At 39.3% G+C, this 16,089-nt stretch overlaps 1 protein-coding gene across 1 annotated transcript in view; it reads left to right on the top strand.

Moving 5' to 3' along the window:
- The window catches only part of SHTN1 (shootin 1), an 871,033-nt gene extending 856,086 nt beyond the window's left edge, over positions 1-14,947 (top strand). Inside the window, exon 9 of the mRNA XM_044055545.1 lies at positions 13,729-14,947. Within this exon, the coding sequence (XP_043911480.1) occupies positions 13,729-13,858 (130 nt within the window). The 3' untranslated portion in view covers positions 13,859-14,947. The remainder of the gene's footprint in view (positions 1-13,728) is intronic.
- Positions 14,948-16,089: the final 1,142 nt, after the last annotated feature.

Raw genomic sequence — 16,089 nt, 5'->3', positions numbered from 1 at the left:
AACCAGAATCGGCACCGATAGCCATCGGTGCCGAAGGTTTGTGCAAACCAGGATCGGCTCCAGCCGGAGCCGATCTCGACTCTGAAAGAGTCGGAGCCGAGGCCGCAGGCTTGGACACAGAAGCCTGGGCCTTGGAAGACTTGGAAGTCTTGGTTGGAGCCGACTTAGCCGGAGAGCCCTCCGGTTTAAGTAGGCCCCTCAAAATAAGCTTGTTTCTCCTTTCCTGCAGGACTCTCTGGCTAAAAGAATGACAACTCGCACAGGAGTCCTGCAGGTGGAGAGGTCCCAGGCAGTATAAGCAAGAAGTGTGACCGTCTGTCAGAGACATCTTCTGACAGCACGAGTCACACTTCTTAAAGCCTGAGACCCTTTCCTTAGACATGGTGTAAAAAAAACACACACACAACACCTGTCCAAGAAAATATTATCCCAAAATTAAAGAAACACTAATCTCTCACATACACACACACACCCTAACAAGGGGGGGATGGGATGGGAGAAGGCCTGACTAAAAATTTTTAAGGAGAGAGGGAATTCTAGTCAGAACGGGACTAAAACTAGTCTAAAACTGTTAAAATTAAAGTTTAAATAGAAAAAGGGGCAAAAACAGTAGTGTATAAATCACTTACCAGGAGCTGGTAAAAGGAGGACCTCATCAGCGAAGCGGCAAACGAGATCTGGGTACTTACCGCCTTGCATCATGGGATATGGGGCTGCCTCGAGCTGGTAAAAGTGACTCTCGAGCTTAGCAAGTGCCGAGTCGGAGCCGAGGATCGGCTCCGAACCCATCAAGCAAGAATGAAGGCGAGATTGACAACTTAACATCTACTAGTTTTCCAGTTTCTTGTAATAACCTTTTTTGCAGTGGTTAGAATAGTCCATAAAAGGCAATATTGATCTGTTTTCACTTTGAGAGGGATGGTAATATTAAGTAATGCAAAGTGTTTTGTAATAAACATTTTGTCTGTCTACAGAGATTGCAGGGAAATAACCATCTTCACAAAATTCTTCCAGCAATGAAAATGTATACATCATAGGGTTCCATTCAACTTTTATTCTAATTTACATTTCCAGAATACTATTTTATTGTTTTTACTCATTTCCTTAATTTTTTCAGGCATATATAAAGCCCAAGGAATCATTTCCAAGCAAACACCTACCCATACTGAACAAGGGAAGATCTCCCAATAGATTTCAAACATATAAGACTTTTACTATTTTTTGACAAACTTTTCTCCTCATTTTGGAAGATAAAATTCCAAAGTCTACCATTTATAATTCTTCTTTGTGTATAATAAGGAGCATACACAGATCTTTCAGTAGTGTTATGTAGGATTTATATTATAAACTGGAAGAGGAAATCAAGTAATTTATGGATATCCTGGTTTTTGTAGTACCTCCTACACCAAGAAATTTCTGTTGTGCATAACTTCTAATTACCTGTGTTGCAGTCCAGTCCTTTGAGTCTAGGTCTTGAGTCTCTCCTTTTTTTTTTTTTTTTTTTTTTGAACCTTGTAAACAGTTATACATCCTGTATTTTGTCCAGTGTCTCGGTTTTGATTAGAACTTTCATTATACAAAATAGTGCAAGTATATTAAAGCACAAAGTTTTAGATCAGTACGCCCCAGTATGTTTCACAATGTTGTTGACCTAATGTGAATGTGTTAGTGTGTACACTGAAATGGAAATAGTTGCATATAACAACCACTCTGTGTTTTCTGTAATCTCTATAGCAATGGATGATGTGTTTGTAAAGCTTTCCAATTACCTTTGTAGTTATTATCAGCCTAATGAACACTAACATTTATGGGGGTAGCTTTCTAGATCAGGTAATTTAATATGGCCTCTGTCCCAAGATATAGCATGATGCTTGTAAGCAATTCATTATTTACTAGGGAACTATAAGAATGTTAGGGAAATTCTACTGAAATTCTTCAGGTAGAATTTATTTGGAATAGGAGATGTTATTTGTATTCTGTATAAATCTTGGGGTACCAAGACCATTTTTATGAGTTGAAGTCTATGTTCAAAAGTAGACTCCAGAGAATGTTTCCTCTGGTAGATAGCAAATGTTGCAGGTGTGATGGGGAAGAAAGAGGGATTTGGGAACATATTTTCTGTGAGTACAGTGAGTTGGTGGACTTTGATTCCCTGCAGAATGCACTGTAGGAGATGCTGGGTGGGCAGATTGGTGTGACAAGGGAGATGATTTTTCCGAGCTGTAATACAAAATCAGAATTGCCTAGACATGGTAAGGCCTTGCTGTCTCTGTTTATGGTGGCTGCCAAAAAGCAGTTACTAGAAAATGGAAATGAAAATCTAAACCAACTATATTAGAAGTAGTGAATATAGTAATAGAAATAAAACAACTGGAACTGAAATCTTTAGAAAAAGGTAGGAGCAAACTACATAGGAAAAATGGAAATTGTGAGAACAATACATACAGAGGAGGAATGAGGTTTAAAAGAAGGCAGGACTTAAATGAGCGGTGTAATGTTTGAAAAATGAATGATAGGGTAGATTATAAGTGACGTATAATGTTTGCAACTGGGAGTGTGTCAGTATGGTTTGTGATGTAAAATGCTTGTAACTAGGATTGTGTCAGTGTGGTTTGTTTTCATTATTATAAATGTATGATTGCTTATGTCGTAAGTGATAGTTTAATAAAGATGTTTCTTGTTTAAAAAAAAGGGACAGGAATTGAATGATTTATGTAATGTTGCTTAGATTATATGATATAGAGAAATATATGTGAAGCATAATGTTTGTTAATTTTAACTTAATACAAATAAAGTTTGATTGCTTTTATATAAATGTAAATGTGCCTATGTCACAAGTGATAATTCAGTAAAGGTGTTTAAAAAATATATATTTTTTTGTTCCACGTCTTAAATCACTTTGTTTCTTTATTCAAAATGTTTGTCTCTTTTCTTTGTATGTCTTTAATTTAGAATGAAATATTTAGTTTTACTGTGTTTCTTATTATGAGATATTAATGTGAGTAATGGCTAACTATATATTGAATGCAAGCAGCACAAATTTTGATGCATAGTATTTCCCTGTTTTATTCCATAAATATCTTTGATCTGTGGTCAGTTCATAGATGGTTTGATCAGCTGTCTTTATAACCCTATTTTAAGAGATATATTAATTTGTATATAGCTGTATGTAACAGTGTCTCTATGACTACATAAACTGCACACACACACACACACGTGTGTGTATGTGTGTGTGTGTGTGTGTATATATATATATATATATATATGTATATGTATCCAGGTTTGTATGTCAGCTTCTGAGCCCCCCCAAGCTTTCTGTGTTGGAGGGAAGCCTTCTAGCTTATCAGTGGGAGTGGTAAGCACTAGGTAACCTATCTACCACATAAGGAGTGGTTCTGGCCCAGAAATTGTAGTTATTGGCCGTTTGGGCAGTTTTTCCATCTCTCTCAACTTTCTGATTTAAAAGCCTGCATTTGCACTTGTTTCCCCCCTTTCCTATAACTAGTTTAGTCCAGATACAGATTCTTAGTTTTAGCACTAGAAATTGGTTATTCGTGATCAGCACTTGTTCAGAACTTGTAAGCACTAAATAACCTAATTACTACAGCACTCAACCTTCCTCATTACCTAGAGGAAAACAGTTTTGGTACTTCCTTTCCTCACTTGCTTAGAGAAAAACAGCTCTTGTACTCACTTTCCTCACTTATCTAGAGGAAAATAGTTTTTTTATTCAGGCATGTCCAAGGGTCAGCTCCCAGTGTTCTCTCCTGTCTATCTGATGAATCTGGGCATCTTGGGGCAATGTAGAAATTGCCTCATGTACACAGACAACCCTCTCCTCCTACCACCCAATACTACAACCTGTGAGAGATGCACTTATCTAGCCAAACTGGAGGTAAAGCTCTCTCCAATCAAGACTGAACTTGACAGTCAAGAGGAGAAGGTAAACACTTGCACCACACCACACTCATCACATAGTCTCACTAAATCTACACCACCACAATCCACACATAGAAACACAAAAAACATTTGTGGAGGCTCTCAATAATAATCTGCTCAAGCAACAGAGACCTTCAAAGCAGAAATGCAAGCAACCTCCACCCCCCCCCAACACAACCCAAATGACACACAGCCCGCAGACTCAGTGTGCCACTCAACCACAGCCAATAAGGCAAAACAACGTACCCAACACACTAGTCATAGGTGACTCTATAGTCAGGCACACTGATGTCCCACTCACCAGGTTAAACAAGGAGAAGGTTACTGTCAGCTGCCTTTCGGCTGCCAGGATCCGCCACATAACCCACGCACTCGGGTTACTCCACAACTAGTACAAATATGACTCTGTCATTGTCCATGTTGGTGTGAATGACCTGAGACATACCTCCCTGGACTACATGAAAAGAGACATGGAAGAGCTCTCCGATCTAGTAGCCCAGGCAAGTATGACCCTAGCCCTGAGTAGCATTCTGCCATCACCCAGAATGATGCCGCAGTACAAGGACAAAATGATTGACTTCAACAATTGGCTAAGCTTCTGGTGCCATTGTAAAGGGATCCAGTATCTGTCTGCCTGGGATGACATGGTCGACAGACCACAATGCTTTGCCAGAGATGGCCTGCACCTGGGATTCCGGATACCTGCTAAGGTTCTTGCCGCCCCTATAGTGCCTTTTTTAGGCAAGGTTTTCATAGCAAATTCGCCGCCATAACAGGTACAGGCAAAAACTGAGGGTGATGCTACTCAGTGCTAGAAGTCTAAATCTGAAAATGCACTCACTCGAGGCACTCCTTAAATGGAGAGCATCGATATCTGTGCAGTGACTGAGACCTGATTCAAGGCTCTGGAGAGCACCCCTGCACTTCCAGGCTATAACTCATACCACACTTTTCGGCCATGTAACCTGGACCGGAACACCAAAGGCGGAGGTGTGTCCATATTCATTAAGGATATCCACACCTCCAGGCTAGTTGCTCAGCATAATTCAGCCGAGGTTATCCAAGTGCAACTAACTCTGGGCAAAACTGCAATCCAAATTGTAGCTTGCTACAGATCACCCACCATGCCCCAGGATTCCCACTCCTCTTTTCTTGATGAACTGGAAAATATTAGGGTTCAACCAAACACCCTAATAATGGGCAATTTGAACTACCCCACCATTAACTGGGAAAACTACTCATGTACCAACTCCTTCGCTCAACGATTTCTGGAATTCGTAAACTCCAATGCCCTGGATCAACTTATCCAAACCCCCACCAGGTGCAACAGTATCCTAGATCTAGTCATTACCAACATGAGTGACCGGTGTTCCACACCTAAAGTCAACGCCTCATTGGTCCAGTCCAACCATAAGCTAATTACCCTAGATATCTACTTCCTGTCTCCACCCCCATTAAGGAAACCATGGTAAAAAATTTCTCCAAAGCCAACTTCATGCTTCTTAAGACAGAAATGGTGAACTTCATGACACCCATGCAGATGGACAATACAGTTACGACTACTGAATTCTACACAATTGCACTTTATAAGCACTTACATGAGTGTATGGATCATGCTATCCCAAACAGAACCAATATGCTATCCTCCAAAAAAAGGAAGCCAATCTGGTGGTCCCCTGCCATAAACAAACTGTACAACAGAAGGAAGAAACTGTTGCAAAAGGGAGTAAAATCCCATGAGTTGGAGGAGCTCCCTGGTCAGCCTCAGTAAGAAGCTGCGATCCCTGATAAAATCCCCCAAAGCTAGTTACGAAAACAAAATTGCCACTGATTCTAAAGACAGCCACAAAGCAGTTCATAGCTATGTCAAGAATCTCAATGGCAACACTCAGATCTGCTCTGAGTTACAGCACAATGGCACTAAATATACAGACCCAACTGATATTGCCAACATCCTGGCAGATAGGTTCAGTGCTAACTTTACCCCCTCTCACCACCTAAAGAGCCCATCTCTATACCAGAAGAATGCAAGGTTCCTGTAATCACGGCTGCACAGGTAAAAACCACACTCTCCAAAGCCAAGAACACAGCATCCTTGGGACCAGACAACATCCCAGGCTGCGTTCTACATGAACTACAGAACGAACTGGCACCCCACCTAAGTACCATGTTCAATCATAACCTCATGTCAGGCTTTGTGCCTGCTGAATGGCGCACAGCGACGGTTATCCCATGCACAAGGGGGGAGCCACCACGGACTCCGGGAACTACCACCCCATTAGCCTGGTCTGCAAGGCCATGGAACGTATCATCGTGGAACTTGTAAACAAAGACATTGGTAATCTCCAAACTCTGGACCCCACCCAGTTCGGGTTTGTAAAAGGCAGATCATGTCTCCTAAACCTGATGGACTTCTTTGAAGCAGTCACCAAAGCCGTAGACAAGGGTAAGGTGGTTCACACAGCCTATCTAGATCTTGCCAAGGCTTTCAACACCATCCCCCACTCTGGAATTATAGATAAACTCACTAAACTAGGTATAAATCTCTTATGTCACAAGAAATGTTTCCAACTGGCTCACTGACAGAACCCACACTGTGAAAGCAGCAGACTCCAAATCCGACTTCAGACCAGTGACAAGTGGAGTACCACAGGGTTCAGTCCTGGGTCCTCTCCTGTTTGGTATCTACTTCTCTGAAGTACAGGCTAACACAGACGGTCTTTGGCTAATGAAGTTCACAGATGACTGCAAACTAGGAGCCATAATCGAAACTCCTAACAATGTGGACATCCTACAAAAGGGCCTCACTGAGACAGATGCCTGGTGTCAAAGCCATGGCCTCAGGTTCAATGCCAAAAAATGCATTGTCATCCACTTTGGTAAAAACTCTGTACCCATGAACTACAACATAGGCGGTAGTATACTTACCACTGAAAGTGTGATAAGAGACCTTGGGACACAGGTGGACAGTAGTCTCTCCTTTGATAATCACATTGCCACAGTAGTCAGGAAATCTTTCTACGTGGCACACCTCATCATAAAAGGTTTCTCATCCAGAAAAAAAGAGGTCATTGTTCCCCTCTACTCATCACTCACTAGACCCATTATAGAGTACAATGCCCCTTTTGGTATGTACCTGACAAGACATCTACAACAACTGGAAAGGCCACAGAAATACCTCACAAAGAGGATTACCGGCCTCAAACAGATGCCCTACGTAGACCGTCTCAAAAAACTCGAGCTTTACTCCGTCGCATATCGCCTACTCAGAGGTGATCTCTGCCTAACATACAAAGTTATGTCAAACCCAGAGCTGTTGGACATGTTCCACTTAAAGAAATCCCAATCCCTCCGAGCTACATGCTCTAGGGACCTAAACCTTGTCACCACAATAAACAGAACATGCAGGAGGGATAGATTCCTGTCCCAGAGACTTCCCATACTCTGGAATAAACTACCTATCTATATCAAACAAGGCCCCTCATTAGCACTCTTCAAGAAAAATCTTGATGATTGAATGGGAAATAGGGAATTCACCCTGGGGATCACCTCTGTGGTTCTGCTCGACAGTGGCACAGGAAAATAATTTTCTTGGGTGGCAAAAGCCAAGGTACCTTTTTGGCCAGGCTTGCATAGGCCCCAGGGCCAATTGCCTAGTTACCCACCTATATATATATATATATATATATATATATATGTGTGTGTAGTTTATATCTTACTGTGTATAATTTCTGTATATTTTCAACAATAGTATAATTATATGTACTTTAACTCTTAAATATACCTCTGTAATTGTCAAACTTTAATACTTTTCTGGTTTGAGATTGAAATCAGTCATTTGTGATTAGTGCTGTACGAGTAAATAAATAAATAAAATAATATAACAATTAGAGTTTGCTAATGTTTCTATTACTATCATAATTAAAAGAAGAGAAAAAGAACACCCTTGTTTTCTGTACTTCTGTTGGGTCAGATAAAAATACATAAGCTTTGTTATAATATAAACTTTTTACTAAGGTGCTAAATTCAGCAGGAAAATCATATAATTCAAGAATATTAAATAAATGCCATTTAATAGAATTAAACATTTTCCTTATATCTAGGTTTAACAGTGCTGTTTCTGTTTTAATGTAATTAACTGAATTTTAACTTGAATAGAGGTAGTTAATGTTGAATGCAGTTTAATCATTATAAATCAAGTAGGATATGGTCTGTGAATATGAACATACATACTCCTTAGTCTATTTAATAGCAAAACTGGTTCATATGCTAAGCAATTTATGGGGTCCTTGTCTTCCTCTGAAATTGATGTTGGTGAGTATTTCCAAGAAGGGGTGGTCTTTGAGTTTGTTTTAATGCCTACTAAAACTTTATGAAAAAATGAATGCGCTTCACTCTGTGGCAGAATTCAGTTCCAGGGACTATATTTTAAGTTCTTTATAGTTTTGTTGAGATTATTTTAGTTGTTACTGAAATCTACAGCATCTCCCCCCCCCAAACATAATTCTCTAATTGAGAGTCATTTAGAAATTTAACGTTACTGTCCTGTTTTATGCTGTTATAATGATCTCTAAATTCTTGTAATAGTTCTTCTATTTCAGCTTTTAATTTATTATGTTATACTTCTGATTTCTGTTGTATGATTGGTTATTGCCATGAGTTTTGATCTGTAGATTAAATTGTGTTCCTCTAGTTGTCATTGTATATGAAGATAGTTTGTAAGTTTTCTGAGCTAATGTTGTTTTGTGTGAGGGATAATTTACTTGGAAAGAAGATGTTTATCTTTATATTTATTTATTTAATTAATATTTGTTAACTGGAAATGTCCGACTTGGAACTAAGCCATTTTCAGTGGAGGCCAGGGAGAAAGGCTCCAGACACATGTCTTTGTAACGTGGGAAGAAACTCACACGAATGCAGGGAGGACATGCAGACTCCGCACAGAAGGCACCTCAGCCGAGAATCGAACTGGAGAACCTCTTACTGTGAGGCAACAATGTTACCGCTGCACCACTGCGCATCTTCTTTTTGAAATTTGTATTGGATTAGATGAATTTTGTGTAATAATTAATTTTGCCATTGTTTCATTTTTCCTTTATACCTGATTCATTTTCATTGAGTCTCCATATCATTAATTTGATTACATCATCTTCATTATTATTCTTCATGAAGTCATCAGTTTTGTTTATTAACCATAAATATGCTGGGAGTCTGGTAGTCATTGATGATCTTTTAAGATTAATTAATTTCTTAGTTAAATCATTATAATATTAGGAGTAAAGTACCGTTTAAATTTTTTATGTTTGATGTCATGTTCTGTTAATTTTATCTGTTCTGGGCTGAGTAACAAAAGCATAGGAAAAATGTGATTATTCTAGGGAAACATTATCCTTTAAGTGAATTGTATCCCCTAAGTCTAATAAAGCCATCCTTTTTCTTGATGTTTTCACAGAAGTTGATAAGCGTAGCTTTTTTTGGTTGCAGTAGTTTCTTTTGTCAAATATACAATTGAACCCCCCCCAAAAAAATTAAACTATCTTTCATAATATTGAGTATCCGAGTAATTAGGAAAGAAGTTAGATGCCTTTGGTGCAGAATGCTGTGGGTTCTATTCCCACACCTGGAAGATAGATTACTGACACTGCAGTACATCTTAAGGAAGGTTGCTACCCTACTGAGTGTGTCATCATTTGGATGAGACATTAAACAGAGATCCCATCTGCTTGAGTTGGTGGTAGCTTAGGTGGATGAAAAAGATCCCACTGCACCTATGAAAGGGAATTAACCTAATGCCCTGGCCAAAATTGCCCTACTAGTGAAAATACCACCTCTGGTCTCCCCTGAAAAGAGGCTACTAGCCTAGTGTGACTAACCGATCAAAAAGGATGGATAAATAAATAAATAAATAAACCTTCTGTTTTTTTCTGGAAGACAAAAAAATCTTATTAGATCTTCCATCCTTGGTTTTTTAAGTCTTCCATTTTATTTAGCATCCAGGTATTTTGTTTCAGTAAGAATTCAGTTTGTGTTTCTCCTTATTTCATCCTTCCATTTGTATCACTGAGAGCAACCCTTATATCTTCGATTTGAAAGTTCTGCTTTTCTATCATGAATTTTTAACAGCTATGTCTGTTTGACTATTATCTTGTTAGGGTATCATGTTTTGTCTGGAAGTTATTGACTTTATGGTAAGTTATCATATTGAAGAAATTATCTGTGGAAAGTCTTTTTTCAGTGATATGTCACCATAAGTGGATTTTTGAGGTACTCATGTATATATTATTCCAAGAGAGAAGTTGAGGAGAGAGTTTTTGGCAGGAAGATTTTGAAATGTTTGCGTTATTACCGGACTGGTTCCTTTTTTAGCTGATTTCTGGTCACTTCCCAATAAAAATCCACTTGAAATTGCAGAACTCTTTTCTAATTCTTCTACTCATCAGCCGTCTTATATCGTCCCACTCAGTTGTGCATTGTAATATTCGTATTCACAGAACTAGTCTGATTAAGTAGTAGAATATGCTTGAAGTCAGTTAGGAGAGGCATGTCTATGACCATTAAAGAAGAAACAGTACTGATTTCCTGACCTACAGATATATACTGACTTGGGGAAAAGGATGTATTCCTACTTGAACCAGTAGAAACATTTTAAGTTTTTTTTCTAAGATAAAACATTTCATTCACAGAAAGGTACAATTTTTTTGGGTGCATAACATTTATAGGTTCATAGGTACGTACTAGGCTATCGGCCCAAGGGCCTATGTAAGCCTAGCCAACAAGGTTCCCTGACTTACGCCACCCAAGAAAGTTATTTTCCTATGCCACTGTCGAGCAGAGACATAGAAGTGATCCCCGGTGTGTGTTTCCTATTTCCCATCCATTCATCAAGATTTTTCTGGAAGAGTGCTAATGAAGAACTTCGGTTGACATAGATGGGTAGCCTGTTCCAGAGTATGGGAAGTCTCTGGGACAGGAATCTATCCCTCCAGCTTGTCCTGTTTATTGTGGTGACAAGGTTTAGGTCCCTAGAGCGTGTAGCTCGGAGGGATTTGGATTTCTTTAGGTGTAGCATGTCCAACAGCTCTGGGTTTGACATAGCTATGTTAGGCAGAGATCACCTCGGAGTAGGCAATATGCTGTGGAGTAAAGCTGGAGTTTATTGAGGCAGTCAGTGTAGGGCATTTGTTTAAGGCCAGTAATCCTCTTTGTGACGTACTTCTGTGGCCTTTCCAGTTGCTGCAGATGTCTTGTGAGATACATTCCAAAAGGGGCGTTGTACTCTATAATGGGTCTAATGAGTGTTCGAGTAGAGGGGAACAATGACCTCTTTTTTCCTGGATAACAACCCTTTTATGATGTGTGCCACAGAGAAGGACTTCCTGACTACTGTGGTGATGTGACTATCAAAGGAGAGACAACTGTCCACCTGGGTCCCAAGGTCTCTTATCACACATTTGGTGTTAAGTAGATTGCTGCCTATGTGGTAGTCCATGGGTACAGAGTTTTTACCAAAGGGGATGACACTGACATTTTGGCATTGAGCTTGAGGGCATGGTTCTGACACCATGCATCTGTCTCAGTGAGGCCCTTCTGTAGGATGTCCACATCATTTAGGGACTTGACTATGGCTCCTAGTTTGCAGTCATCTGGGAACTTCATTAGCCAGAGGCCTTTTGTGTTAGCCTATACTTCAGAGAAGTAGATACCAAACAGGAGAGGTCCCAGGACGGAACCCTGTGGTACTCCACTTGTGACTGCTTTGAGGTCAGATTTGGAGTTTGCAACTTTTACAGTGTGGGTTCTGTTAGTGAGCCAGTTTTCAACCCATCTTGTGATGTAGGGATTTATACCTAGTTTAGTGAGTTTAGCTATAATTCCAGAATGGGGGATGGTGTCGAAAGTCTTGGCAAGGTCAAGATAGGCTGTTTGAACCACCTTACCCTCATCTACGGCTTTGGTGACTGCCTCAAAGAAGTCGATCAGGTTCAGGAGGCATGATCTGCCTTTCACAAACTGGGTGGGATCCAGAGTTTGGAGGTTACCAATGTCTTTGTTTATGAGTTCCATGATGATACGTTCCATGGTCTTGCAGACCAGGCTCATCAGGCTAATAGGTCGATAGTTCCCAGGATCAGTGGTGGCTCCCCCTTTGTGGAGTGGGATAACTGTTGCTGTGCGCCATTCAGTCGGCTCAAAGCCTGATGCAAGGCTGTTATTGACCATGGTGCTTAAGTGGGGAGCCAGTTCGTTCTGAAGTTCGTGTAAAACGCAGTCTGGGATGTTGTCCGGTCCCATGGATGCTGTGTTTTTGGCTTTAGAGAGTGCAGCTTTTACCTGCGTAGTTGTGATTACAGGGACTCTGCATTCTTCCTGTATAGATATGGGCCCTTTAGGGGGTGAGAGGGGGGTAAAGTTAGCACTGAACCTATCTGCCAGGATGTTGGCAATATCAGTTGGTTCTGTAATTTTCGTGCCTTTGTGCTGTAACTCAGAGCAGATCTGAATGTTGCCATTGAGATTCTTGACATAGCTATAGAATGCTTTATGGTTGTCCTTGGAATTAGTGGCGATTTTGTTTTTGTAGCTAGCTTTGGAGGATCTTATAAGGGATCTCAGCTTCTTACTGAGGCTGACCAGGGAGCTACTGCACTCATGGGATTTTACTCTCTTTTGCAACAGTTTCTTCCTTCTGTTGTACAGTTTGTTTATGGCAGGGGACCACCAGATTGGCTTCCTTTTTTTTGGAGGATAGTGTCTTGGTTCTGTTTGGGATAGCACGATCCATGCACTTGTGTAAGTGCTTATACAGTACATTTGTGTAGGATTCAGCAGTTGTAACTGTATTGTCCATCTGCATGGGTGTCATGAAGTTCACCACTTCTGTCTTACGAATTCTTAAGACACTTCTGTCTGGAATTTTACTCATTTTTTGAGTGTATATTTTAAAAAGGCTGTCCATTTTTACATTGCACAGTAATTTAAGTGTTTTTAGAGGTTTGTGTTGTATTGAGTTTATTTCTGACTTGTAAGACTGGTTTTCCAAATAAAAGATGATGCTTCTATTAAACTGCAGTTAAACAGTAAGTAACAAAATAAAATGTTATTTATCCAGCAAAGCACATTTTATTGTTTTTGGGATCAGTTGTACCTCCTTAGCTTTGTTCCCAGTAAAAGGTTTCTCCACTTCTGAGCAGGTATACAAACTTTTAATGACGGCTTGATCCTAACATCTATTCTGATCAGAACAGTATTAGGGGAGGGAAGCAGTGTACTCTACATTCTTAAATGGAGCTTCACCCTGGTAGACACTTTGTTCAACGAGTACTGATTGTTGGCATATCACATTCTCTTATCCCTAGTAATAAGGTGTGCAGTGTACACATGATTGCCATGTTCCCATACGTGCCCATGGGATATCCATTTTATGTGCCTCAGCAGCAATCTACAGCTTCTCCACCACACATCTGTAGGAAGTGTCCAGTAGCAAAGCCATTCCATGCTCCTCCTGAAAGGAGATCATTCCTGGTACCCTCATTAATTTCCCACCACACCTTCATGAAGAGCTCCATTTACAATCATTTTGTATGAATGCCTGAAGTTCTTACTAATACCCAGTCACGTCTTTCATGAAGATGTATAAACTCATTTCTGCATTGCTAATGCTGTTGTGAGAAAACAGAATTTGACTTTAAGAATGGGTCATATAAGTGTCTAATTCCTTATTAATTAGTCATTTCTGAGTTGCAGTGTAGCAGTTTTGTTGTTATTGTTTCTCTGCTTTTTCACTTCTAGGTCTTTAAGTAATGAAAGAACAGCTGAGCCGATCAGCAATGGAGGAACAACTGCAAGCAACATCGTAAGCAGCTGCAGTGAGACTAGCATTTCTTCAGAGCATCAAGGCCCTACTACAAGTGAAGCGTAGTCCTCCATGTTGTACTTGCAATGCAACATATGGACCTTGGAAGATCCCGAAAGAGAGTGAACATATTTCTTCATTACAGTTCTGGACTTTTTTTTTTTTTTTTTTTTAAGTGCATCTCTGAGGTGAACAAAAGTGTTTATTTAAGGGGCAAATTTCTTTTCCACAAACCAGATGTTAATGGAGAGATATTGTTTACTCTTTAATAACTGGAGTTCTATTACTTCCACAAATATTTGGGTGATAATTTGCCAAACAGGTGTTAGATTGTTTTGTTTTTTTTTTAATCCCGAAATGCTTATGTACTCCCAAGTATTTTTATTATCCATGGGATAGTGATACATTTGCCAAACTTGAATGAAAATAATTTAACTTACCTCACTCACTGATGGATGTGGGCCTTAAGTTTGGACCTTTCCATGCCCAAAAATAAATTGCTGAAGTCATACTCTATAGTCCTGCTTTGACAAATGTGGCATCCCTTAAGGAATTATGGTCTGAAGCAAGCACAGCATGAGTGCTTTTCCTGCCTGTTTTGGGGATAGCTAGATGTTTATACTAGGTAGCTGACTGGAAAAATGTTATGCCTAATTAATTTTTACATAAACTTGTTCAATTACATGGTTTTAAAAAAAGTATATAGTGCATTTTTAAATGACCAGTGTCCTCTGGTAGTGTTGCCACTCTCTTTAAATTAAGGCTTCTTCTGCTCTGAGCTAAATATCAGACTTTAATGCTGCTTTTTGGATTTCAAACTCCGATTATTTTGTTATTTTATTTTTTGTTTTAATTTTATGATGTGCAAAAATGTAGTAAATATTTATCATTGATATAGACCTAAGAACTAAGGTAACATTCTACTTTACATTCCTAGGTACACGTGACTAATTCTTGAATTATTGCCTTAATTTCATACAGTAATTCTTAACCTAGAAGTCAACCTACTTCCTTCGCACTCTATGCCTCTGTGTTGTTTACAGATAGGTTCTACAGCAGGGAGTAGCAGTCTATGTGTCAGTATGTAAAAATATTTCTGATTTTGCATTGTATATTTTTGGTCCTGTATATATAAATTTCTTTGTACAGTACAAATTGTTTAATGTTTGGAATTCTTTTGAATAAGTTGCACTGAACTTTAAACTTTTAAATTGTGCATATTGTTTACATATAGGGCAGTCAAATTTGCTTTCCTTCTTTAGGTTTAGAATATATTTACCTTTATTAAAATCTCTCTTTTGTAGGCCTTTGGTATATTAAAGGGCTCTGCTTTAATGTTACCTGCACATTTTACTTAACAGCTCTTTGTTTTTCTGTACTGATTGCTGCCAGTCCCAAGACCAAACCCTGCATCAGTGAACTGAAAAACATGAGCTTCTGCCACTGATCTTCCTGTGTGACTTGCCATTTGCAGTCTTCTTTTCAGTCACCAACAAATAAATCTAGTGGCAATGACAACCTAAATTAAATTTGAAATTGTATTTGCTTGCATGTTATAAATTTGAAGCAGTTTATCTGAAAAATTAATTCACTGAAGAGCCTGGAACACTGAATATATTCCGGCATGACTGCCCAAAAATAATGCTGTACCCTCAACCATGTAAAAACAAGCACAATTTTAGATCTACTGTCAACAAAATGCATTTGCCACATTGATTCAGTAGGAATATCTCTCACTGTGTACTATGTTAAATCTATGCATACATTCAGGCTTGTTCTTATATGTAAGCCTATACCGAAGAAGCACATACCTGCATGCTTATGTACAAATATGTACATATATAAAGCATACAGGAATCTATTAATATATTTAATAAAACATTCATCACAGCTCAAGTGAACGAGCACCTGTAATCACATACCGACTCCAACAAACATCACATATTTTCATAACAAAACACATACCATTGACACCCTAAGAAAGACGTATACTTCAATACTACATACACCATAGAAAGTGTTTTTTGGTGTGGAGGCAAATCCCTTCCACACCCCATGGTGGGAACTCCATGATCTTACAACAGTAAGGAAAGAACTTAGTCCATACCCCACTGTCTGTTGATCTCACACAAAGTAAATCCTTGCATGTTGCCATCTACTGCCCACACTGGAAGCGCACAGTAAACCTCTGTAAAACATTCCAGCACCGTTTGAAGTGATGATAATTTTTGGAAAACTGTTAACTCAGTAGAGCGGGACCAAGATGACAACATTGAATTTACAGTGTCCTCAAGTCA

This window comes from Protopterus annectens, chromosome 14.part0, assembly GCF_019279795.1.
Source record: "Protopterus annectens isolate FY-2018-M chromosome 14.part0, PAN1.0, whole genome shotgun sequence".
Classification (NCBI taxonomy): domain Eukaryota; kingdom Metazoa; phylum Chordata; order Ceratodontiformes; family Protopteridae; genus Protopterus; species Protopterus annectens.
The sequence above is the reverse complement of the archived record's forward strand: the minus strand, read 5'-3'. Positions and strand labels throughout refer to the sequence as shown.